At 37.2% G+C, this 27,933-nt stretch overlaps 1 protein-coding gene across 4 annotated transcripts; it reads right to left on the bottom strand.

Moving 5' to 3' along the window:
• Positions 1–14: 14 nt before the first annotated feature.
• ankrd44 (ankyrin repeat domain 44) lies at positions 15–27,773 on the bottom strand. Of its 4 annotated transcripts, none has more exons than XM_079882433.1 (28): positions 27,273–27,773; positions 21,944–22,027; positions 20,271–20,349; positions 19,894–19,964; positions 19,474–19,674; positions 17,921–18,008; positions 16,710–16,852; positions 16,412–16,624; positions 16,248–16,326; positions 15,792–15,906; positions 15,611–15,693; positions 13,821–13,938; positions 12,852–12,920; positions 11,993–12,133; positions 10,963–11,028; positions 8,414–8,525; positions 8,096–8,167; positions 6,901–7,102; positions 6,730–6,817; positions 6,114–6,231; positions 5,033–5,252; positions 4,839–4,926; positions 4,661–4,744; positions 4,378–4,523; positions 4,177–4,259; positions 3,779–3,858; positions 3,452–3,543; positions 15–3,034 (listed from the first exon to the last, which is right to left on the bottom strand). In XM_079882433.1, the coding sequence occupies exons 1-28, from the start codon at positions 27,297–27,299 to the stop codon at positions 3,003–3,005; spliced, it is 2,994 nt and encodes a 997-aa protein (XP_079738559.1). In that variant the 5' UTR covers positions 27,300–27,773; the 3' UTR covers positions 15–3,002. The 4 variants fall into 4 exon arrangements, with proteins under 4 accessions (XP_079738559.1, XP_079738560.1, XP_079738557.1 ...); XM_079882434.1 differs by having other exon boundaries at positions 13,821–13,884; XM_079882431.1 differs by having other exon boundaries at positions 17–3,131.
• Between the last annotated feature and the right edge of the window lie 160 nt (positions 27,774–27,933).

The following is a 27,933-nucleotide window of genomic DNA, read 5'->3' as shown; positions in this document are numbered from 1 at the left end:
AAGACTACACAAAACTCTGTTAAAACATTTTATATAATAGTCATACAATTTATATGTTTATAAAAAAACTTGAGCTGACAAAGAACCTTCAAAATCAGAATGGAGGAAACCATGATCTAGATTGTCATACATTTCAAAGCTTTTTTTCTGTTATAATACTGTTTGACACCATTCCTCTGCATCCTTCCAATCATAATCAATCTAATTTATTAAAAGAAAATCAACCACGTGCTTTTGTAATAAGACAGTCGTGTGCAATTTTTGCTCTGGTGATGATAATGTCCATGAGCTGATATGTACAAAGACTATTTCCTACTGTAAATCACACACTCGTAGGCACAAACATCAGGACTTGGTTAAAAAAAAAAAAAACATTGGCTTACTATTGGCAGGTGTGTCCCAGACTTATCTTCACATCTTCAGACTCTTTCATTACACTCTAATACATACACACAAATGCACACTGATGTAATCTAACAAAACTCTGAAAATGCAGAACAAGGCACTGGACACCGAGAAACTGGCACATTGTGGACAAAGGCAAACAGATAAACAGTGGTTTACATTTTCATTTAGAATTTTCTGGAAAGTTTCTGACCAGCAAGATTTTAAAACATCATCTTCACTAAAAGCTTTTTATCCTTTGAAGCAAAATGGATTCAAATTTGAAAGCAAATAAACACTCTTGCTGAGATCCCCCAAAAGCATGTTAGAAATCTGTTTTAAAAGGATTAATATTCAACCAGTGCAAAAGAAGGGAAAGAAAAAAGGGTAGGTTACTCATAGCTCTGGATTCAATGTTAAATTAATAACCCCAAAATGCAATTTCTGTCATTATTTACTCCCACTCATGTCACTCCAAACCTCGGTGTTGTTTTTCTGTTCATGGAGCACAAAAGAAGTCTTCTAAAGCCCTACAATAATTTTGAGAGAGGAAGAGACTGAAATTTAAGTCATTATTCACTTCACTGATTACTTTTGTGACTTTATCAGTGAGTCAGTGAGGTCACCGGATCAGTTCAATTAGTGAACATTCTTTTGAATTGGTTATTTTCAATGAATTGGTTGATTTGATTCACAAAACAAACTAAATGATTTGTTTTCATGATTCAGTTCTTGAGTTCAATTCACTAACGCAATGATCCAGTACCAACAGCTCACTGAAGAGGAGCTCTTTCTCAGACAAAGCTTTCATTTGAATTCAGAAGATTTGGAATACAGTACATAGTTTTACAAGTACAAATACTTTTAAAAGTACAATACTTTTTGGAGGTATTTCTGTCATTTTTGGAGCTTTACAGAGCCGAAGTATGGAAAGAGACACATTTAGGTTTTTAACAACATGAGTAAATAATGACAGAATTTTTATTTAGGGATGAACTATTCCTTTAAACACCCATTTACTGCTATACATAAGTGCATACAACTGTAGTACCATTGTTATCTAAATGTAAATAAATATTGGTACAGGCTTGAAAACATCCTGGTTCACATAACATGCCATGTCCTCTCACTAGAATCTAAAATTCAACCTGAATAGAAGTATTATTTGAACACTGTCTCTATGTCTGAGAAGGAACTGAGTGACAAAGTGTCACTCTCCAAAAGCGTCAGACTTAAGATTAGACCATCAAGGCCTAGAAATCTACTTATATCTATAGCATAAAAATGCTCTTCTTTACAATATAAATCTCAAGAGCCTTCTATTCACAATGTGTCAAATTCAATGTGTAAAGTACAACTGGTGTACGATCTGGACAATGGAAAACTTGCATTGGATTTTCATCACATTACAATGGGTTTTATGGACTTAGTCAAAAGGCTGGAATACACTACACAACTTTTCAAATCTAAACAGATTTTAAAACATAGGCGTCATACGCTTGCAGACTTTGTAGATGGTTACAGAGAAACACTGGGCATTATACACAAAATGAGGATCACACACACTTACTAGATTTTAGTCACTCCGAACACAAACTCATAAAGACACATGCGCCTTGTTGGGAGATGAATGACAAATGAAAACAATGTGCTGTAAAATCGGTTCAAAATATCAAACATGTTTGATATTCTCAGACTGGGTGGAAACTTATGGTGCATTCCATTTAAGTGGGAAGTTCCAAGTTCCAAGTAGGAACTTTTAAGTGGAATGCCCCCTCAAGTCAGAGTTGCAAATGGGAAACCGCAACAACCCTGACTTCAGAATCCAATATGGCGGCTCAGCGCATCAACCATAGTAAAACAGTAGTACTATATTGTTTATTAGCGTGTCTGTTTGTCTGTGTCTCAATAAAGTCAGTTGTCTGTGCCCATCATATACAATGTGATTTTTTTGTCAAGTCAAATCTGCACACTGGCTCTGACTTTTAACAAACTGTCCAGACTTAAATCAGCAAAAATCTGTGCCAAAGTCATGTAGTGTATTCCAACCTTTGCTCTTACAAATAAATACTAAGTGACGTTGATGCAGTGATGGCAATTCCCCTGTTGTTTCAAAAATGTGATTTCTTGGTTGGTCCCACAGTGACAACAGGAGTGAAATGACTGTGACCTAACCTTGTGCAGGGTTTGTGCTTTCAAAAGTCCACAGATTAAGACAGACCACGCCACACTATACATTACCGTACTTCAAGCGTGAGAAGGCGGTCAACATTTGGCAATCTCAATCATCCTGTGTTAAAGTGATTAAAATGGCTTTCGAAAAAAATCTCCTGTGCAAACAAGTGTGGCAAAACAAAAGCGTACCAAGTGTACTATGTCATGTTTCATAATCTCTTGTTATAGAGGCTGCGCTCCATAATCAAAAATCTGTACAACTTCTGTAAGGTTCATGACAATATGTGCTTTGATAACTATGAAGGGCGCCTCTAGAAGGAGCCGGGGTCAAAATGTCTCTGAGTCCGAGTCGTTTTCAGTGGTCGTGCCCTCGCTGGAGGGACCGGAGGGGTCCCTTGGACTGCGGGGGCCTTGGGGACTCTTGGCCTGGCGGGGCAGAGATTTCAGCAGGGCGCCTGGGGAAGGAGTTCCAGAGCTGCAAGGGGAGCAGAAAGGCATCATGGTAGCCAGAATGAGAGCCAGGCAGTCAGCCACTTCCCTGCTGGGAGCGCAAGCCAGAGCAGGGGTGAGACCTGCGTGGAAAGACAGCCAAAGAGCGAAAGAGACAGGATAGCAGAAAGAGGTGAAGGGAGGGACGGAGCAGTGGAACAAAAGGACAATGGTGGGGAGGTGATTGACGAAAGCGGCATTCCATTAGTGCCTCGCTAGTCAGGAAGCCAAACACATGGTTGGGGGGCAAAAGGGGACACGCATGACACCGTCAAAGCTTTGAAACACAGCCACTGCTTTGGCAAAAGCTTCTACGGCACTAATAAAAGAAGACTGGCATAGACAGATGCACATACACTGACAATCTACGCATGAACAAAATCTGCTGAGATTTCAGACGCACCATTCTCATCTAGTACTTGAACGCTGGCCCCACGAGAGAGCAGCTCTTGCACTGTCTGCTTCATCCCGCTGCGAGCAGCCAAATGGAGAGGTCTGAGAGAGTGAATGAGAAACAAGCGAGCGAGAAACAAGTGAGGATCAATTGCTTCTTTATTAATATATAAGAGCATGGTGCTAGCAACGTTAAGGTCACAGGTTCGATTCCCTGGGAATCCGTTAACTGATAAAATGGATTCCTTCAACGCAATGTAAGTCACTTTGGATAAAAGCATCTACCAAATGCATAAATGTAAACATAATATGTAACATAATGTGGAAGGGAACTCACGTTTGCAGTGCAGCGTTTGTAGCAACGAGGGCAGATTCTGGAATTTTTCCAAGAATGAGCAATGCACATTCCTCCATTCCCTGGAAAAAAGCAGACAGAACAGGAAAATCATCTTTAGAAGACATCAGGATTAACAAAAACATTCAAAAATACTGTCTGCAATGTTTGTTTTCATATCTGGCATCATTTTTTGTTTCATAGTAATAATAAATATTAGTAATATTAATGGAAACCCCATGAGAACTGTCATACATGCATTACAAATTTCAACATTTGTTTTTAAGAAGGCCATATTAATAAATAAATATGATTTTGGAGTGAGTAGATAATATGAAAATATTAAATTATATGAAAGTTATAGGGACTGATGAACCTGGCATGCAATTGGCTCTACTTACATTACTGCAGGCTAGATGAAGTGCTGTATTGCCCTTCTGGTCAGTCAGACTGAGATTCACATTGGCATCAGTAAGCAGAGCTTCTGTTTAAAACACATGCCACACTTTGCATAAGTGAGCTCATTTTCATAACCCTTTTATACAAATGAACAGAGGCATAATGCAAAAGAGGAGAAGAAAAACATGGTGAAGAATACATACCTACAACCTCAACTCTTCCTTTCTCTGCTGCCATAATCAGTGCACTGTGCCCTGATTGGTCAACATCATTCACAGATGCATTATGGGCCAGGAGCAGCTGAACACAGTCAATGTGCCCAGCGAATGCAGCAGCATGGAGAGGTGTCCTGATAAACCGAGACAACAGTTCTTCTTTAAAATAATATCCACTGGCTCATGTTTATTATATTTGTTCAAATTTTGGAGCCACTGTAGGTACAATTCTATTATATTCTACTATCTCTAGCATAGGACTGTTACTAACCTGCCCTTGGAGTCTTTGCAAGTTACAATCTTTGATCCCATGGCTTCTAATAAAAGGGTGGCACAAGTCTCATGGTCATTGACCCTGTAAGGCAGAGGATTCAGAGACAGACAAGTTGAAACGGAGAAGAAAAGGGCAACAGATGACAGAGATGAAGACAATCTCACAGCAGACATACACAGCGCAATGCAGCGGAGTGAAGGGGTTCCCATCAAACTGACGAAAGTCTTTTTGTTCGAGTATGACCTCCACACAGCCTTCGTGACCTATAACACAGACAATGCTAGTCCACCATACTTCAAAAATTTCATTCTGTTTACTCATAATTAAAAGCATATTGTTAAACTCATAATGTAGACTGTTAAAACTAACCATAGTAACAGGCCCAGTGCAAGGGTGTGTATCCCTGGTTGTCTCGCAACGGGGGCAATGGGGGTTCAGAACATGCGATATTGAGCAATTCGCTCAACCAGGATGCGTGACCCCTCGCTGCAGCCATGTGGATCGCTGTCCGACCCCTGGAGTCCCCCAGTACCACTGATGCCTCCAGCTCCAACAGGGACTGAACACATTCCTCCTGTCCACACAAGAGCTGAGAGAGAGAGAGAGAGAGAGAAAGAAAGAGAGAGTTTAAAATAAATTAATTAATGAATAAAATAACTCATAAGTCATGACAACCAAAGAGTACATCTTAAGATATGCTAAAGTGTCTGTCTTTCTAAACTTTACTCTTACTGCTAACAATATCGTTCAAAAGTTTTGGGACAGTATGATTTTTTTTTTATTAATACTTTTATTCAGATAGGATGCATTAAACTGATCAAAAGTGACAGTAAAGGCATTTACAATGTTACAAAATATTTATATTGTAAATGCTATTCTTTCTATTCATTGAGGTATCCTGGAAAAAAAAGTTATCACATTTCCTAAAAAATATTCAGCAGCACAACACCATTTTATTCACTATCACCATTTTATTTATTCACCATCACTATTTTAACACCATATTAAAATGATATCTGAAGGATCATGTGACACTGAAGACTGGAGTAAAGGCTGCTGAAAATTCAGCTTTGCCATCATAGGAATAAGTTACATTTAAAAAAAATGCAAACCTGTTATTTTAAATTGTAATACAGTTTTACAATATTACTGTATTTTTGATCAAATAAATGTAGCATTGGTGAGCATAAGAGACTTCTTTCAAAAAAATAAATGTTTTTTTAAATCTCACGACCACATCAAACTTTTGAACGGCAGTGTGTATAAATTGCAAGGAATCAATATGTCTGGAGTTTGTGCGTCAACCATTAGGCCACTGCTCTAAATGTTTGTATACATTTACTGTAGAATTAGTATTTTATTTTATTAGCATTACCATCAACACCAAAATAAAGTAAAAGTCCTTGCATATCTTGGACTTCAACACAGTTGACAAGATCAGGAAACTCACCCCCAGGTGTAGAGCAGTCAGACCCTGATGATCAGCCATGTCTACAGTGGCCTCACGCTCCAACAGAAGAGACACAGCGTCCACATGACCCCCCATTACTGCCAGCATTAGAGGGGTCCTGCAAATACACACAGAATGTGTGTACATTAATGCAATCTCAAGCGCAACAATGTGTGTCTCTCCAGTGCACTTTGATTTCAATTAAACATCACTTCAATCAATCAATAATCTTCCAATAAGTTCTTATGCACATTTTCTATCTTAATTTAGGCAAAATTAATATTTTGTTAAAATACAGCTGTTTATAACTGTTGATTTAGTTACGGTCTATAAATTAGTGAGTTGATTCACTTTATTACTAGTGTTAGTATGTAGTGTGTTGACGTTTTTTGTTGGCACTCCAATTTATTTATTACAGAAAAATAGTTATGTTGCTTTTAATGGATTTAAAAAAATAACTAAATGTAGTCAGTGACTTATGGGTAACTCCTTTTTTTATTTTTTTTTTATTTTTTTACTTGAATGTAATTAACTACTTTAGTTTAACACTGTTGAGATGTAAAAGGACATGACACACTCATTCCACTCCAAAATAGTTAATAAACGAATCACTCACTGTCCCTGAGAGTCCGCTGTGTCAACCAGATCTGCATTATCAGAGTCTTCCAGCAGGAGACGCACACATGATGTATGACCATTCATTACTGGAAAGAATCAGTGTATTTAAATTTAAAATATTTAAAAAATTGCACAATTGTGTAATTTCCACCACGCATAGGTACAATACCTGCAAGGTGGATGGGTGTACGTTCTCGTGTAGTATCTCTGCTTCTCGGTGAGGCCCCGTGGCTCAGAAGTGTGAGAGCACAGTCGTTGTGGCCCCTGAGAGCAGCAAGGGCCAATGGAGTCCGACCCACCTCATCCCCCTGATCCACCTCGCAGTGACCCTCCAAGAGCACTTCTAGAGCCTGTGCGTGACCATGGTATGCCTGGACACAGACATATGCACTTGTCAAGGTGGAAGATTAACTGTCTGAAAATGTCACCAACAAATATTGGTGTTTTATTGCTATCTCAGCAAACAAAAATATGTTCTAAAAACATTTTGCTAACGTTCCTATTAAGTTATGTAACCAGTATTTCTGAATGTTCTCTGAACGTTTAAATGTTTTGAATGTTAAGAGAACATTTCATTTTATCATTTTGCAAAAAATATGGGAACATTCTGTAAGCATTCTTTAACTTTTTAAAGTTAAAGTTTATTATTGTTACTGGAATAATGTTTGTCCATAACTTTGAGAGAACCTTGCTAGAACGTAATCCAAAGTTCTGAGAACATTCCCTGTCAGCTGTGATGCCATTATTAAGGTGTTTTGTTTTTAGCATGTTGCTATGTGGATGTTCTTGGAATCTACTAGGTGGTCAGATGGGTTTCTTTAAATCATAACACTATGAACGATAGCCATTGAGATGCTTGTTTTAGAGAGAGAGAGAGAGAGAGAGAGAGAGAGAGAGAGAGAGAGAGAGAGAGAGAGAGAGAGAGAGAGAAGAGAGAGAGAGAAGAGAGAGAGAGAGAGAGAGAGAGAGAGAGAGAGAGAGAGAGAGAGAGAGAGAGAGAGAGAGAGAGAGAGAGAGGCAAGTCAAACAATACTGCTATTTGTCTGAGCAATGGACAACGGGGGTAATAATTAGCTTAAATGCATGCATTGTTTTTGGGTATATATAACACTGCTTAATCAGCTTCATTTACAATAAATTGGAGGTAATGTGAACTGTCCTAAGAAATGTGTGTACACTACCATTCAAAAGTTTGGGGTCAGTAAAATTTAAAAAACTTATATATTTTAAGAAATGTATGTTTTTATTCAGCAAGGATGCATTAAATCAAAATTGACAATAGTTACAAAAATATATTTTTTCCAATAAATGCTGTTCTTGTGAACGGTAGTGTAAGTGAAAAATGAAAAGGTGTTTGGACTTACAGCCAGATGCAGTGGACTTCTGGTTTGGCTGTTCTCCATCTCATCTGGATGGTTCTCATCTCTGTCCAAAAGCTGAAATCAAATTTGAAAAGTCTGAATTACAGTTGTTCTCAATAAACCTAATTCAAAAACTAATCTAAATTTAATATGACCACATTCATTCTTGCACTGACAAGTTAAACAAATTGCAGGCATTAACACGCATATCATTTTACTACAAACAATGAAACTACAAACTTAATTCATTTGCATGTTAGGTTACATATTTAAATCTAGGAAGTGCCCTGAGGCACACACTGGAAATGTTTGTGTCCTCACCAGTTTCAGACAGTGTCTGTGGCCGTACGCTGCAGCGTAGTGAACGGCACTGTAGCCTTGTTTATCTTTAAGTGACGGGGCGGCACCTTGCTGCAAAAGGAACTCAAGACACCTACACGCAAATATAAATATATATTTAACAAACTATGTATAACAAACATACACACGTCTATATATTGTGTGTGTGTATGTATATATATATATATATATATATATATATATATATATATATATATATATATATATATATATATATATATACAGTATATGTGTGTGTGTGTGTGTATGTATGTATGTATGTATGTATGTATATATACACTCACCTAAAGGATTATTAGGAACACCATACTAATACTGTGTTTGACCCCCTTTCGCCTTCAGAACTGCCTTAATTCTACGTGGCATTGATTCAACAAGGTGCTGAAAGCATTCTTTAGAAATGTTGGCCCATATTGATAGGATAGCATCTTGCAGTTGATGGAGATTTGTGGGATGCACATCCAGGGCACGAAGCTCCCGTTCCACCACATCCCAAAGATGCTCTATTGGGTTGAGATCTGGTGACTGTGGGGGCCATTTTAGTACAGTGAACTCATTGTCATGTTCAAGAAACCAATTTGAAATGATTCGAGCTTTGTGACATGGTGCATTATCCTGCTGGAAGTAGCCATCAGAGGATGGGTACATGGTGGTCATAAAGGGATGGACATGGTCAGAAACAATGCTCAGGTAGGCCGTGGCATTTAAACAATGCCCAATTGGCACTAAGGGGCCTAAAGTGTGCCAAGAAAACATCCCCCACACCATTACACCACCACCACCAGCCTGCACAGTGGTAACAAGGCATGATGGATCCATGTTCTCATTCTGTTTACGCCAAATTCTGACTCTACCATCTGAATGTCTCAACAGAAATCGAGACTCATCAGACCAGGCAACATTTTTCCAGTCTTCAACTGTCCAATTTTGGTGAGCTCGTGCAAATTGTAGCCTCTTTTTCCTATTTGTAGTGGAGATGAGTGGTACCCGGTGGGGTCTTCTGCTGTTGTAGCCCATCCGCCTCAAGGTTGTGCGTGTTGTGGCTTCACAAATGATTTGCTGCAAACCTCGGTTGTAACGAGTGGTTATTTCAGTCAAAGTTGCTCTTCTATCAGCTTGAATCAGTCAGCCCATTCTCCTCTGACCTCTAGCACCACCAAGGCATTTTCGCCCACAGGACTGCCGCATACTGGATGTTTTTCCCTTTTCACACCATTCTTTGTAAACCCTAGAAATGGTTGTGCGTGAAAATCCCAGTAACTGAGCAGATTGTGAAATACTCAGACCGGCCCGTCTGGCACCAACAACCATGCCACGCTCAAAATTGCTTAAATCACCTTTCTTTCCCATTCTGACATTCAGTTTGGAGTTCAGGAGATTGTCTTGACCAGGACCACACCCCTAAATGCATTGAAGCAACTGCCATGTGATTGGTTGATTAGATAATTGCATTAATGAGAAATTGAACAGGTGTTCCTAATAATCCTTTAGGTGAGTGTATATATATATATATATATACACACACACACACACACACACACACACACACACACACGTTTATATATATATATATATATATATATATATATATATATATATATACACATATAAACACCCTTTAGCCATGACTTATTCACCATAAATCACAGCCTCTTGTACCTTATTGCTTACATATACAGTATACTATGGTTTAATTACTGTTCAATATTATTGCGCTGTTTTCATTGAAGCACACACACGCATACATCATTTGCACCGTATAAACATCACTTGGAGACAGCGCCGTGCGCACACAGAAACATTCAGGAGCACAGAAACGTATCAACGCTGCCCCGCGACTTTTATTAATAAAATAGCTTGGCTACTGAATCGCTACTTTATATTTTTCAGCATCGAGGGGTTACATTGCTGGTTTTGAAGTAGTTAAACTCACAGCTTCGTTGTTAATAGAGAGAGACGCTTAACAGACAGGTAATTCGCACACGCATATCTCTCTCTCGCTCTCTCAATAATGAATTCAAATAAATGCTATAAATCATTCATTGATATAAATGTAATCTTACGCACCACTTTATCTCTGTGACTGATTCAAAGCGGGCAGAATGCTAGATCTAATGAGCCGTAACTGATGAAAATAACTGTCATTTTTACCCTTCTGGTCAAATATTGCGCTGCAAACATCAATAACAGTTGTCAATGCTGAAAAATGACCATGGTTGAAGTGAGGCAATACACAGCTAGCAGTGCATTAAACATTTTGTACGCACTCCACGGAGGTAAGGCAACCGTATGCATTTATGTGTGTACATTGTATGTATAAATGCATGGGATAAAGCATAATTATGCATGTGCTCTACTTTGGAAGTTGAGAAGGGAAAAGTACATTAAGGTTGCCCCAGACAGTAAAATGATGAGGTTACAGATGCACGCAGACTCAAACACCCAGTGTTTTTGCATCATAGCAGCGCACGTATAAATGAGGCTGAGCAGACATGGACCAGAAAACTCACAGAGCTGCCTCCTTCTCCCTCTCAGCTTGAACACCGTCACTCTCTGGTTCCAGGACCACACGCCGCCTTCAGAGAAAACATGTACACAAGGTCACTTCTCCAACAATAAATCGAATCTTTTTTTTAAATATTTTTTAAAAAAAAAGCATCAATTAAACACAATATAATTAATATTACAATATTAAATGTGATCAGGCATGTGATCAGCTTAAGACAGCAATTAATGTCTTAATTGACCCCCCCCCCTTAATTGAAAATAAAACTTGATTTTAAGGTGTCTGTGTTAAAGTGTAATTATACATTTAATTACCGAGTAGTAATAACTACATGTAAAGTGTAATAAGGACACTGTAAAATAAAGTGTTACCAAAATTAAACTTTATTAATTAAAATGTTTCTATGGTACAATGTCAGAAACTACGGTGACCAATTCATTACTCATTTACAATTTTTTTGTGCCAGTGAAATCTGGCAACTAATCTACTTAAATTAAGCACAAAGGTGTTTCCGTAACTTGACGCTGAACCCGTCTTGGCACATAAGCTATCCCAATGACATGAGACTTAAAAATAGCCTGTGGTTGCCATGGTAACATAGATATATGCGTTACTGTAGCTGCAAGCAGTCAATAGAGATGGGGACTGGCAGTGCACTCGATTTCACCTGCTGTTGGACTACAGCTGCTGTTGTCTACATCATTTAATTGTGTTAGACATGCATCAATTACATGTTGTTTGGCCACAACTAGCTCCATTTGTGCACTGTAAAAAAAAATAATGTGGGGATGTTTTGACCCCAAGAACCCCCAAGTACAAACTATGATTAGGGTGAAGGATGATTTAGACTGATGAGCTGCAGGTTTTTTGCATTCAAACATTTCAGAATATCAGGCCCCAAAGAGCTCTATTATAAGTCTATTACTGAAAACGCAATATTTGTTTATTTTTACAAACTCAGAGCCAAATCTATTTTTTAACTGAATCTTGAAGGAGGAAATCACAGATGTGGTTGTTTGTGTAAATGTGTATACCTCCTGTCCAGATCAGATGCAGCAGCGTAGTGCACAGCAGAGCGCCCCCAATGGTCAGTGGCATTAATGCAGGTACCGCAGGACACCAGAGTCTCCAAGCACTGAAAGTGTCGACTAGCTGCCGCATAGTGGAGAGGGGTCCTGTCAACAGCCATAATAAAAGAAAGAGTTAAAATAAAGTTGACAAAATTTAAGTATGATATAACAGTTTAGAGTACAAAAAAATGTGTACAAAGGGAATGATATAATTTAATGTGTGCAGTGATATTTGTACAATCAGAAAATGTCTATGAAAAAGCTTGAGATTTGAGTTAAATTTAGCACTTACTACTCTTCCTGAAAAATTATTTAATCTTCACCTATCATATGACAATGAAACTTATAATATATTACTTACAAATTATTTTATAAAATGATCAAGTTAAAAATGCTATGAAATCTGAATATGTCGTTAAATTGTTACTGTATTCCAAAAGTAACAGTTTTTCTTTAAGCCGACATTTTAAAATACTTTAAAAAAATATATTTTTTTATATATAATTTATATATATATATATATATATATATATATATATATATATATATATATATATATATATATATATATATTTCTTAATGCAATTCAAATATTTACTAATTATTAATGCTTAATTAAAAAAAAAACATTTGTTAATGCTGAATGTTTTAATGATTTTAGAAAATATTAAATTTTCCCCTTTAATGCAATGAATACCGCAGATGTTGTATTGTCTATGTAGAAGATTCAGTACTTTAACTGCAGCTGAAGTGAGCACAGGCATGAAAAGTGAATGAGCAATTATCCTGATGTACATGTCTCATATATTTACCCATAACTCACCTTCCATGTTTGTCCCTGTGGTTATGATCAGCTCCACTGCTAAGTAGTAGCTTCACACATTCCACATTACTGAGAGAGAGAGAGAGAGGTCAAACAATACTGCTATTTGTCTGAACAATGGACAACGGGGTAATAATAATAATAATAATAGTTTTGATATTGTATTCATGCAATTTAAGGTATTGTTTTTGGGTATATATATATATATATATATATATATATATATATATATATATATATATATATATATATATATATATATATATATATATATATATATAACACTGCTTAATCAGCTTCATTTACAATAAATTGGAGGTAATGTGAACTGTCCTAAGAAATGTGTGTACACTACCCACTACCATTCAAAAGTTTGGGGTCAGTAAGATGTAAATGCTGTTCTTGTGAACGGTAGTGTAAGTGAAAAGTGAAAAGGTGTTTGGACTTATATTAATTTAATAATTAGTTTTGATATTGTATTCATGCATTTTTAGGTATTGTTTTTGGCTATATATAACTTAAAGACTTCTACATTTTGTATCACATTCCACATAATATAACTGCATTTATAAAAGGTCCAATCAGAAATAGAATAAGGAACTAGACAGACCTCTATTAAAAAACAAAAGGGAGAAATAGCAATCCTCAATATGGCAGATGTAGCAAAAGATGTTCCGCCTTTCAGTTAAAAGGTTCAGTCACCTTATTGGCTAAGACTCTACCTAACTGTATAGCTCTACAATGTGTATGCACACTTGAAATATACCGTTTTTAATTTCAGCTAAGCTAAGTTTATTATCTATTTTTTGTCAGATTGGATAAGAGATTGTTTCTTCCTTTTTTTTTGCATTTTTGAAATGTTTTTGAAAAGTAAGCTTAGCTAACACCAGCACAACACCTGATCACATCTTATTAGACATGTATTTTTTCCACATTTAACAGGGCTGTCTGCAAGACAGACAGACTCACCCGCCCGCAGCCGCAGCGTGTAGACATGTCCTGCCAAGGTTGTCTGGTGTATCGATTTGATAGCCTGCAGACAGGACCGAGTCATTATTGAGAGGGCACATTATGCTATACCTCCGTCCTGTAGAGGAATGACAAGATGGGGAGGAAGGATGCAGTGCCCCCACAATCAGACGCAGACAGTCACAGTGTCAGACCGCAGGAGGGGGAAAGAATGAAATGGGGAAAAAGGAGTCCAAAAAGAGACAATGTGAGAGAAAGAGAGACAGAGAGAGAAAGTATGTTAGTGCAGGAAAAACAAAGACAGTGCACAAAGGAAACACAAGACAAACACACATCGCTCACACAGGTGAGAACACAAATGTGTGCAATCAAACAGAATGATTTAAAAGTACAGATATACAGCATCTACATTCAATCTCATGTTTCCTCTACAACAATCCCATGATCAAGAGTCCAAGTTAAGCAAGCACACAGAAATTAGGGCATTCCAGACTTCAGCAGAGACATGAGGAAAAATTCATGCCAATCATTTCACAAAATATCTTTTAACACACAGAATAAACCTTATTACATAAAGAAGAACAGCATTTAACACAAAGAGTAGTATGAAGCATTTCTTAAAGAGGAGGGTTGTCTGAGTCACATCAATTTGAGGGGTAACTCTTGGTTCAGTACTTGGTCCCCTCTTCATCTCAATATTGACAACAACACTATATGGCCAAAAGTATGTGGACCATAGCCAGTGATTACTGATTATTTCATTTCAAAATCATGGGTTACCAAAATACAAAACAGGCCCTTAATAACGAGTGCTCAAAGTCTCCCAGACCTGGTGTGATATGTGGTCAGTGACATTAAATCTAACACCTTTGCAAATAATTTTATTCTGAAAGGATTAATTATTTTATTCAAATCATCAAATTGATCGAAAGTGACAGTAAAGACATTTCAGTCATGACAACTCTCGGACTGTTTGGCATGGTAATGGGCATGACAATGTTGATTTGCTATTCCGCCAGATCTGCTATTCTGCAAGTAAGACATGCTGCTGCTGTACAATATTGCATACATGAATTACCCATAGCAGATCTATACAAGTGGAGCTGGGGAAGGTGGAGGTTTCTGAAAGCATGCTGCAACTTGGTTGAGCACATGAGCTCATTGGTTACTGATACAGCAGGAACCAATCAGCAGTGCCATATATAGAATGATGTGATTGCAAGCAGGTTGAGTTAAGGACCTATCATCTACAGTTTCATGACAGAGCTTTGTATTTATGTTTCAAAATATTTATATTTCAAATAAATGCTGTACTTTTGAATGTTCTATTCATCAAGCAATCATGATTTTTTTTTTGGATAATAATAAGAATTATTTATAATAAGCATACACTGAAAACTGGAGTAATGGCTGCTGAAAATTCAGCTTTGTCATGACAGGTATACATTACATTTTAAAATATATTCAAATAGAATATATCTTATCAATTGTAATAAGATTAAACAATATTACTTTTTTACTCTATTTGATCATATACATGCAGACTGGGTGAGCATAAGAGACTTCTTTCAGTAGAGTAAAGTAAAGTCCTATAGAAAGAACAGGAAATAATGGGGAGAAGTAAAAGGAATGGGATCAGGAAATGTCCAGAGTCAGATTCAAACTTGCATTTTCTGCTGGAGCTTAATGTGTACATTACAAGCACATTTTAAGCAAAAATGGTTTCCACTAGGTTTACATTGTTATATTAATGCAGTGCAACTAGTGTGATTTGGTGGCATAGTTAGTACCTGAGGAGAGGAGTTTCCGGCAGCAGTCGGCATGAGCATTCAGAGCGGCCAGATGCAAGGGGAACATGCCGTGAACTCCTCTTCTGCAGAAGAATATAGGGGAGAATGAAAGAGTCTATCAGAGACAACAAGTTATGATGCTTTACCAATATTTTTAACAAAGATCCAAATGCAGTCAAACCTGGTGCAGTCAGCTCCACTCGTGATTAGAGTGTTTATTAAAAGTTCATGGCCGTATCGAGCGGCAACGTGCAGCGGAGTGTTCCCATCCTTATCAACACAGTCAATCTCTCCACCTGTATCAAAAACACACAACTGTACTCACAATGCACCTGCAAATCAGTGCATATCAAAATCAAATGCAGTTTAGATTCAGACATTTTAGGGGCCGAACACACAGAACGTTTTCCATTCCACTGAGCTAATTTTCCATTCTTTTTCTATGTAAACACATGGTAGACAGACGTGTTTGGCCGCTGAACTTGTCTTGCTTTTTTTGCAGATTCTTGTACTGTTCCTATTTTAAAAAACGTGTCTCCAGACCTTGCCTTTTTTACCACTGACATGTGTCTCTCATTTTAACTGCAAAAACGCATTCTGTGTGAATGGTCCTTCAGCCGGCTAAAAACAGCTTTACCGTTTTGGATGAGCGTCTGGGAGCGTGTGAATCGTCCGTGCACTGCCGTCAGATGAAGAGGGCTTTTCCCATCTCGACTCTGAGGAAACATCACAAAATGTTTATTAGCATACAGGACACAGGATTTGGATGGTCTGTCCATATTTAGTCCAAGTTGGGCATACCTGGACGTTGACATCAGCTCCACTGTTGACCAGGAACTCCAGACACAGGGCACCATGGGTGGACGCAGCAGCAAAGTGGAGAGGTGTGAAGCCCTTGTTATTTGGCTGACAAACATTAGCACCATAGTCGATCAGCTCGCTGACCACTGCGTCCTGTCCATTAAAACACGCCACATGCAGCGCTGTGTTCCCAAAGGCATTGGCTTCATCTATCTACGAGTAAAGCATACAATGTAATGGTCAGTCCAATGACCCAATGGTCTCTTACCTATATGTATCTATTTGCATCCTATAGTACCTCTACAGCCAGGCTAAGCAGATGTTTCACCACAGCGATCTGACCATTGGAAGCAGCAGCATGTAGAGGTGTGTATCCCCTCTTGTCCTTGCAGCTGATCTCGGCCCCTTGACTCACCAATAAACACACTACATCTAAGTGACCTGCAAGAGTATAGAGAGGAGCTCATGAACACATAAACACAGATATAGCAGATTAAACATTTCACCCAAAAAAGAAAAATCTGTTATTAGTTACTCTCCATCATGCCATTTCAAACCTGATTCTGTGGAACACAGAAGGAGATGTTTTCCAGAATGCTGACTTCTTTCCATAAAACAAAATCAGAAAGTGACTAAGGTCCGTAAAACTCGGAAAAGGACAAAAAACACAATAAAAGCTCTACAAACTAGTCCATACGACTTGCACATAATTAGCATTTTTGGTTGTGCGATACTGACTAGTAATGAGATCTCAATATTTTGGGGGGATTTTGTTGATAACGACAATTAGACAACATTTTGCTGAGAGTGTTTTCATGCTGGTTCCTTGGCTGGTTTAGACCTGTCGTGGGAAAACTGACTCCAAAAGATTTTCATTTTCATAATATTGCAGTAAGAGAGTAAACTGTGCAGTGTTTAGTTCACAGCAGTAACAGAAATTATAAAGGGTCAATATTTGACCCTTTTTTGACCCCATCTTTTATGCCAAATTCTTATATTAAATTAATAAATTCAATTAGAATAATGAGGCACTATAGGCCATTACCAATCAAATTAAACCAGTATCCACAAAATGCAATTCCGCACAGTAGAGATGCCACAGAAACTGCATCTGAAGTGGCATTTGAATGATTCGTTCGAAATGGCTGATTCATTCTAAAATGAAACAAGTGACTGTCTTTATGAATGGGTTATTCACTTAAATGATTCGTTCAGTAACGAAAGGCTGCTGTGTATGTTTGGAGACCTCCAAGAATTCTGCTTCGGACTAGTTTAAAAAAAAATGTCATTCTAACAACAATTACACTATTATTGTAGAGTTAGTATGAAAGGAGAATGGACTACTTGAGTGGTGATTTGATGCCCTTTATGGAGCTTATCAGCCCCCTCGTAACTATTTTTCACATTTGAATGGAAGAGAGCAACATGAACATCTCCTTTTGTGTCCCAATGAAAACAAAAGACAACAAGGGCATACATGTCACAGTTTTTATAGGATCGTTCCCTCACCCATATACGCTGCCCAGTGCAGTGCACGGCAGTCTTTCTTATCAAAGGCGTTGATGTTGGCACCCTTGGCCAGGAGAAGGCTAACCATCTGAAGATAGAGAAAGGAAATTGAATTAATGTGACAGTGACTGAGATGGAGAAATGGAGGAGAGAATGCATAAAGCATGAGCCAATAATGCACCAGTAATTATGGGTCTCCTGAAGCTCTTATTGTGTGCTGCGTGTTTGTATCACAATTTATATAATGACTTTCTAAACCATTCTGCATTGTTAAGAGCTCAATAAATGTCACACTATGTTGACAATGCAGTGTGGGAAGTATTTAGCAGCACCCTCACAAAATTTTGCATTATTATTAGTGTGCTATTAGTAATAATTTCAGTCTACTTATTATGTACTTCTCAGAAATATATGGCACTTAAGTATACTTGACTTATACTGACTTATACTAAGTATTAGGCCAATTCTTGTACTCAATATTTTGATTGAGATATGCTTAAAAGTATACTTTGTTTGTAGTTGTGTTTACTCTTTTAATTGAGTAGCTTACTAAATACTTTTGTCAAGTTTTACATACTGTCTTATAAACTTACATTGTTTGAAAATATTGATATATAATAAAAGAAAAACTGATATGTTCCTAATTCTGAGTATGTGAAATTTTGTGTAGGCTAGTCTACAGGTTGTGTACATAGGACTTCATTTCAAATCTACTTTCCCCACCATTGACTGAATTTTCCAGCTATCCATGTTTTCACTGTTATTTGGTGAGGGGCGCTTTTACGCTTCTTCTGAATAGTACTGAATCTCCGAATCAAAACACAGGTGAAGAAGAAGCAGAAACAATTGATAGAAGATTGCTTACGAAAATCCTCAAATGCGATCATCAAACAGGATACCTATTTAGGAACATAGTAGTATACTTAAAGTGCAAGAATAGTATATAAATAGAAAACTAAGTATGATGTTATGTTCACTTAAAAAAAACTTGCAAGCATATTTGCAGTATAAAACTAATAAACTAGCAGTTTACTGAGAGTATACTTCAGCGTGTACATTCATAAACTAAAAATGTGCTACACGTATATGACTAGTAAACTATCAGTATACCATTACCTATATGTTCACTTGTAGTATATTTGTAGTATAATTGAAAAACTTAGTTGTAAACTAGTTGTGTACTCAAAGTTTACTACTGTTACACAAAGTATACTTTTATACACTAAAAAGTGGGCCAATGTAGTCCCAAGTAGTATTGAAGTAGTACACTTACAAGTATACTTTTAGTACATTGATATTAGTATACTTAATACATAAAGTATACTTAAAATATACTTGAACTTTACTTAAGTATACTTAATAAATTAACTTGAAGTATACTTATTTTTTGTAAGGGCCGGCAAGTGACTTTGTATCTAAAAGTCAATTTCCCAGTTGGAGCGTCACTGCCTCAGTCCTTTGGACTTGCAACACTTATTGCATTAAACTGTACCAAAATAAAATATGATCTAATTCTGTATTGCTATGAATTAAGCAAAAATATTTAGTAATACCTCCGTGTGTCCATTGAGGGCAGCGTGGTGTAGGGCGGTGCGTCCCCCGCGATCTGAAACATTGACGCTGCTCAGGAGCGGGATGATGACTTCAGCACAGCGCAGGGCCTTGTTGGCGGATGCGACATGCAGCGGAGTCTGCCAGTTCTTGTCCCGTGCATTAACATCGGCAGAATGACGGATCAACACGCGAACGGCCTCCTAGATTTGTGCAAAAGAAAACGATTGTCGACAACTGTAACAGCTGTAGAAGTATTTTGACCAATCAGCATCCAGGGTTGGAAAAAAACATTTTCTAATCACACAGGAGTTGCTGCATATGAATAGCACTGTTTTAAAGGCATCCTGGCACGTGACAACATCACACAGCAGCTGTTTCTCATTCAAACATGTTTTTGCGTGTTTAAAAACTAAGCCCACCTCGCTACGTGATGCCACTGCCCTGTGGAGTGGAGTCAACCACATGTTGTCTTTGGCATTGACCCGAGCCCCTAAAATGAAGTAGTACAAGACACATTAAACAATAAGAACTACAATAAATATAAAGATTCGCTGGATTTTTAAAAGGAATAGTCCACCGAAATATTTCAATTCTATCATAATTTACTATATAATAGTAATACAAGACACGGGTTTGGAAAGGTATAAGTAATTGATGACAGAATTTTTACTTTTGGGTAAACTATTCCTTATTGCTTTTGAACATGCATTTATTTTTATATGAGATGATGATGTAAAGCTACAATGGAAGGGAGGTGGGGAAGGAAAGGAGGGAGAGAGAAAAAGAGCAACTCTACCTGACACAATGAGGAGATCTGTGATCTCAGCATCTCCAAGGAAGGCTGCTGCATGAAGGGGGGCACGCTTATCAGGGTCCTGAGAGAGATTGAAAAACAAACAAACAAAAACAGAGTGAGACACATCGAAAAAGAAAGTGGGTTAAAAATTAACTACATGTACTTTTACTACATGTCTGTGAGCTTTGAACCTCTCTATATGCTAGTGTATTCTCAAAAGTTCATACACATTTAGAAATTACAGTCTTCCTCTACCAGGAAGGAATAAATATTTATGACTGTTGTTCAAAAGATTGGGGTCTGTACAATTTGTCTCAACAAGTCTCTTATGTCCAATGATCACCAAGGCTGCATTTATCCGATCAAAGATAAAGTAAAAAAAGTAATATTGTGAGATATTATTACAATTTAAAATGACTATTTTAAACTAATTTATTCCTGTGATGGCAAAGCTGAATTTTCAGCAGCCATTACTACAGTATTCAGTATCACATGATCCTTCAGAAATCATTCTAAAATGCTGATTTGGTGCTCAAGAAACATATCTTATTAATTTTTATTATTATTATTATTATTATAAAAATAGTTTTTGAAAACAGTTGTGCTACTTCATTTTTCCCGATTTTTTAATGAATGAAAAGTTCAAAAGAACACAACAAATCTTTTTTTAAGGCATCATAGATGTCTTTACTGTCTTTACTATCTTTACTGTTTTTACTTTACTGGTTTCTAGTAATCCTGAAGACCTTGATTAGCTGGTCCATGTGTGTTTAATTAGGGTTGGACCTAAACTCTGCCGGACAGTGACCCTCCAGGAACTAAGTTTGACACCCCTGGTTTAAATGGTAGTGTATCTTGCGCTTAGAGGTGTATATTTTTTGTGTCCAATAAAATGGACAAAATATCCCTTTAATACCATCTATAACCACATATCAAGAGCAAGCAACACATCATATTTTGCAAGCTGTGGCATATACAAAAAGCTATTGGCTAATAAAAAAAAGGATAGGCTAAACCATTCTATGTGTCTTACCCTAACTTCCTGTTTCAATTGGAAATCTACATCAACGCTAGAAAGACTGAGTCACACTAACCAGACTCATGTGACCTATACAGTACATTCCACTATTTTTAAACCTCAAAATATTGTACATTTTCAAAAGTCCCATTGTGGACTGCAAAGCTTTCACAGAAAATTGGACATAGACTTGATCACTTCTAAAATGAATATGCTGACTGGGGGGTCAATGCAAGGGATCCACAACAAAGAAGCATTGACTGGCTCTCTTCAATCGCTAAAGGGGACGTCAGTGTGTACTAATGTGCTCACACACTTATGGTGGTGACATCTCAACGTGTGTATTGTCTGAACCTGTTTGCACATGCAGCCTAAAATCATGACTTTGGTCCAGCGGCTCTATAAAAACATTCAGACAGCGAGCTAATTCTTGCTGGAGCCATTAGGGCGGACACAGACAGACAAGCAGAATAAATAAATATTCTGGAAGAAGAATGGCCTTGAAAACTGTTTTGTGTCCTGTTGCCTTTACTGAGACAAATGTATATAAATCTCTGGCTGTTTTCCATGGGGTTTCTCAACTATTGTGCTGCAGGGAACAAAGAGGATGATATATAGTCATGTGAGAAGAAGAATAGAAGAAACTAATTCATACCAGTGCATTGATGTCTTCAGATTTACATATGAGCATACGAATCTCATCGGGGTCTCCATTAAAGATGGCTTGGACGAGGGGTGGCTGTGAAAAACAAAAGATTATTTAAACATGTTATTAAAAAATAAAATCATGAAGCATTGGTTTGAAGTCAAGTTAACTTGGTTGCTATACTATTGACTATAGATATACGATTGACGATTCATACATTGCGACACTAGTCCTGAGTCTGACAATAGACTGACCTTCCTTGTGACTGCACCTTTATTAAGGTTACAAATTTAAACAAATCCCAAATGCTAGCAACCACCCATAATACCCAAGGACACCGCCTACTAATGCCCCAGCAACCACATAGGAACACACTAAAAACCACTCAGAACTGCTTCGTATCATACAGCAACAATCCTTGCAACCACCAATACATTGTGGCAGCAGGTTATGCAATGGTTAGTGTTGCATTTTATTCAAGAAAAAGTGGTAATCTGGATTATATTTATGTTAATTAAACAAACCCAATGTTTGGAATAATTTAAAAGTTTGTCATTCAGAATCAGTGAAATAAATTCTTCAAATCCGTTTCTCTCAGCACAAATCACTAACCAGACAAGTAGGCTTTGAAACCACACAGTCTCACCATTTCCATAAAATGGCGTCATTACAGGGAGGCCAAATCAGGACCCAAAGAGCCCCAAGGAAGCTTTGCACCACATACTGAATTAAAGTCATGTTTCCTTTACATAATTATCACCTTCAATCCTTGTTTATGGAGAGAGACTAAAGACTAAACTGAACCCAAATATATTTATAAACTGTATTTTCCAGCTATTTTCTTGAATTCAAGTGCCAAGTTCCAAACATTAATGGCAGCACAATGAAATGCATGATAATCTGATGCACGCGTGGGATAAGAGAGGAGAGGTGGTTTGAGCCAAACTTGGCTGCATCTATCCTTCCAGTGTCTCTTTCTGCAATAACCCCCACATCTCACTTCCTGTTGCTTTTTTTTCACCTTCTCAGAAGCGACACAGAGGAAGCGTGGAAAGCATTTTCACTTCCGCTATACAACAGAACACATGCAGTCAAGCCAACATGCAAATTAACGGATGAGGATTGTGTCAACTTTTAATCTCTTATCAGTATATCAGCATACATTGCAAACCCTAGTATATGAATTGATAGCTGTAATGGAGTTACATTATGGCTTTTTGTAAAGAAAAGTTATGTTTAATGAAAAATATAAATACATTTTTTCAGGCATGTCAAAATATGTTTCTAACAAAAAGCTTCTTTCACTCTTTGACTTTTTCTTTATCATGCACACATGCAAACAAACTCGGTGTAGAGACAACAGGAGATGTGTTGTTGAGATCTGCTCTATTTTCAGCAGCAGAAACAGGCCATCTAACACCCACTCACTTCAAACTCATTTCATCATCCATAAAAAAACGATCTCTGCAGGGCCAATTCGCCACAACAAGCCATCAGTCATTTCTGTTAGTCATTTCAAGTCACTCAGCTCTCTAAAAAACCAAAAGCAGAACAATTTCATGCATTTTTCTTTTCATGAATCTTATAAATATATAAATATAAATATATAAATATATATACAAATATATATATATATATATATATATATATATATATATATATATATATATATATATATATATATATGAAGAGTTCAGATGCAAAAACCTCTAAATGCCATCTGAAATTTTCTTAAAAGAATGATCATTTTTATCAAGCTTGTATATTTAAGTTCAGTAATTTCACTTAAATGACAATTAATAGGTAATCTTCATTGCCATTTAAGTGAAATTATTGAATTTAAATATACGAGCTTGATAAAAAAGATCATTCTATAAGAAAATTTCAGATGGCATTTAGAGGCTTTTGCATCTGAACTCTTCATATATATATATATATATATATATATATGTGTGTGTGTGTGTGTGTATTATACATATATATACAATTTTCAAAGGTGCTATACAGTGTGTGAGACACATCGTGTATCGCCTGTGAAAATTGGCCGAATAACAATAAATGTGACCTCACATTTACTGCAAGTTAACCATTTGTCTCAATTCAGTTTTCATTCCTCCCCAAATTTTTTTTCTCCCCAAGCTGAAACATATCCGGCGCGATGAAAGACCAAAATTCTAAGAGGATATCATATAAAAAACAATACCATTAATAATTAGACCACCATTGAACCCCCAAAATTTCTTCTCTTGGTGACATATTTCAATCAGCAGAATTCGAAAAAAAAAAAAAAAAAATTAAAGTTTGCAAGGCATAAAAAAAACACATGCACAAGATCAACAAATGTAAGATTTACAACACAGCACTGGCCCAAACTCTCTCACGCTGGCACCGGGCCATCCTTATTGAGCTCTTTTATGAGAGCATTGACACAGTGTTGAATTCTCTTCACTATGAGATGTTGCCTCTGTCTTGATCGCATACACAAGCACACATCTCGTCTCTCCCTTGAAAGAGAACACAACAGCTGGTGACAACAGTGCTGTCTGTGTTGTGGCACCGCAAAGCTTCAGGACGAGATTGCTGAGCGCTGGCACAAGCGCACAATCTGGACGGGGCTCATCACAAATGAGGACATTCCCCGACCTCCCAGCACCACTCCATGCCAAAGCCAAACGCTGCAACACTGAAGCCATTGTTGACATGCATTTGGCTACACGGCCTTCCCCCAACTCCTCGTTCCCATCATCTACCTCTACGCCCAATAGAAGTGAGCTAAATTTCCTTCTTAGCCAATGAAGGCTGAGGTTTCTCCACTTTTGACACTGCAGGTTCTTCTTCAAAACAGCAGAAATGAGGAACTGCTGATGTCTCATTTTAAATGAACTGCAAAACTGAAATCTAGTTCCTTGTGACAGCCTTTTTTCCCAGATGTGTAAAGTCACAGCATGAAATGGAAATTCACTCAATCTATCTATGAACAATTCATCCATGCATAGGTTTAATTTTGACCTTAAAAGTCAAAAACTAATGTATGTCATGAAAAGCATAACAGAACCATCTAAAGTCTTAAGCACTGATGATGTCTAAGCAGTAAACACACTATCCTCTATTTCCTCTCGCTCTGGCTCTCTGAACTTGTGTCATGTAACCCTCTGAGACTACAAAAAAAAAGCATGAGGGGGGAATGTTGAGATTCAACAACTTCCTGTTCCTTTCCTCTTTGGGGCAAAATATGGAAATCAAACTGTACACAAGACCAAAATGACTGTAAACATTACTGACGCTCCGAACACATTTAGTGTCACATATTAACTTAATGTCATGGGTTTAATGCAATTTAAAATTTCTAGGGCATGGTGTCAATTACCACACAAAAAAATATTTAAACTTGTGTCTAAGTCTGTAAAAACAAACAAGACATGCGTTTATATTAATGCACTTTAATGCAGAAGTCTAAGGGGAAAGGCACTGTGCCAGAATAAACGTTAAAATACCGTTTTTATTGCCACAAGACTTAAACAACTTTACAACATTCTACACTTGAGATGTTCCTCATTTTTAAGCCTCTTTGGTTAAAATGTCTGCTAAATAAATGAATGTAAAATCTAAATGTGTAAAAAGTATTATCCAATCTTTCAACTCTTGTCATGACAGTAAAAAAAATCGACTCCCCTCAGTAAATTATTCCCATACCTACATTTACGCTTTATTTAAGCATAAACGGAAGTACACCAAAGTTCATCCACCTAAAACACTTGTACCACCACTAAAGATTAATTTAGGCCAAGGGTTTTCAAACTTTTTCATACTAAGGACCCCAAAATTACAATAACACCCTTGTGAGGGAACTCATTGATAAATATAAAGGCAACTGTATTTTTTTTTTTTTTTTCTTGTATAAAATTAAAATTAAATGTATAAAATTACTGTAATTAATGCCATGATTTTTGACCAGTCTTTAGAAAGCTAAATTTTCAATAGAGTGAATGTAAAAAAAAAATACATTAAACATACTTCATTAATATCAACTGCATTCTGTAAAAGATTACATTTTGTAAAAAATGAATACAGCTCAAATATGAACATGAACGAACAAATTAATTAAAGTGCTATATTAAAAATATGATCTGAACACTTCTGCTTTTAAACCCTCTGGAATCTCATTCCATTTTTGTAAATGCATTACTGTACACACAATTTTTGTTTGCTATTACAAATTGAAGGACAAGTCAAGTTGGTGTTATTTTCTGTGGCAATCAACAACATGAAGTTGTCGATAGATTAACTTGTTTGAATCCGAAACATTCTTTTAACCGTGTAGTGTGCAAAGATTTAAGTCTCTACATTCTCACAGCTGAAAAATCTTCTTGACCTTGACATGAAGTCCACGGGGCCCCTGATAGACATCAAGTTGCTTGTTGCAAGGACAACCTCCTAAAACATTTGCAAGTGTCTAGATATAAGGGCATCGCATGACCGTTAGGGAAATAGGTCTACTCGACACAAAAACTAATCCTTCTCACTTTTTGCCCACCAAATGACACATGAAAAACAATTAGTGGAATGACTAGTCTCAAAATATACATGTAACTCCAAGTGTGTAATATAGCTTACATAAATATAGCAGCAGTATTCAACATATCATAGATAAAAATGACAATGAATTCAGTCTTTTACTAACTAGGCTGCAAACAAAAAGCATTGTTGGAACCTAAATTACTGCTACTATCACAACAAAAGATCCAGTGAACAATCATGATATTAATGACAAAAAGGAACTTGACTATCTGAGCTTTAACTGGGTGGAGCTCAACCATACATTGGTACAATACTTACTCTACACTAGTTAAAACAGAAAACTGACTAGGTGTGCTGATAATGATATAATGATTCTTTTTTTTATCTTCTCAAAACCTGGATCGGTGTACAGATTAGATTTAAGAGCCATATCAACATCAGCATCACAGCACACTACAGCAGGAAGTTTGTTCTCTCTAGACGAAAGCAGATCATTTTCCTTACACAAGTTATGCAATAAATGTGAACAACGACTTGCACGAATTGCTTAGGATGTTACCGTTTTTGACTTTCAAGGAAGACCTTAATCTTCCAACAAGAATAATGTCGTTTTAGCAAATTGCATGTGCTGCACATGCATCATGCAGTTTCTGTAGCAAGCATATGAAGCATCACATGATGTATTTTATGCATTCATTGAAAATCACATTCAATCATGTGCAAAGCCCTCAGTTAGATAAGCTACATGACATCCTCCAATTAAACTGTTCATTTTGCAATCAAAAATATATTGTTAATTCAAAAAACATTGTGCAATTACCTGGTCGACTAGTTTAAGAACAGCCATATCATGTGAAACAGCACATCCAAACTCCTGAAAAGATCTAGAGGTGAGGATTAATCAAATCCAGACGAGCCTGTTCGCTTTTTTCACGAGAGGATGGTGCTGCACAATGATGTGGCATCAAAAGCTTGCTTCCTGCTTTGCTGTGGATCGCACCCTCCAGGGGCCCGGGGTGATGTGACGGCCGTGGCCGGGTCTGCAGGCGCTATCTTCGGTCAGCGTGAGCAGCTGTGGCCGCTGCCTCACCACCAGCGCTCCGGCGCTCCGGGAAAGAGGAAAAGGGGAGGGAGGAAAGGATGCGAGGGCTGCTGTAAACAATCCGCATTTACAGCAGTGGCAACAACAGCGATACCGATTTCAGATATTATATCCCACTCGCTTATGTCCTGCGATATGTGTTCATTCGTTCTAAGAAAATACAGGAAGTCAGCGTTTTTTGTATGCTTCCCCTTGCTATTTTCGAGATCCTACTATGGCAAAGTCCTGACTTATGAATATTAATAAAGTACCGACATTGGTAACAGATTGGCTGAGAGGCAAAGTGGGCGCTGTTGAGATGGCCAATTAACAAATCCTACACCGGACTTATGAATTAACTACTGTTTCATGAATATTAATTAGGATATTTGACTGGATG

This window comes from Squalius cephalus, assembly GCF_949319135.1.
Source record: "Squalius cephalus genome assembly, chromosome: 9".
NCBI classification, from domain to species: Eukaryota; Metazoa; Chordata; class Actinopteri; order Cypriniformes; family Leuciscidae; genus Squalius; species Squalius cephalus.
The sequence above is the reverse complement of the archived record's forward strand: the minus strand, read 5'-3'. Positions and strand labels throughout refer to the sequence as shown.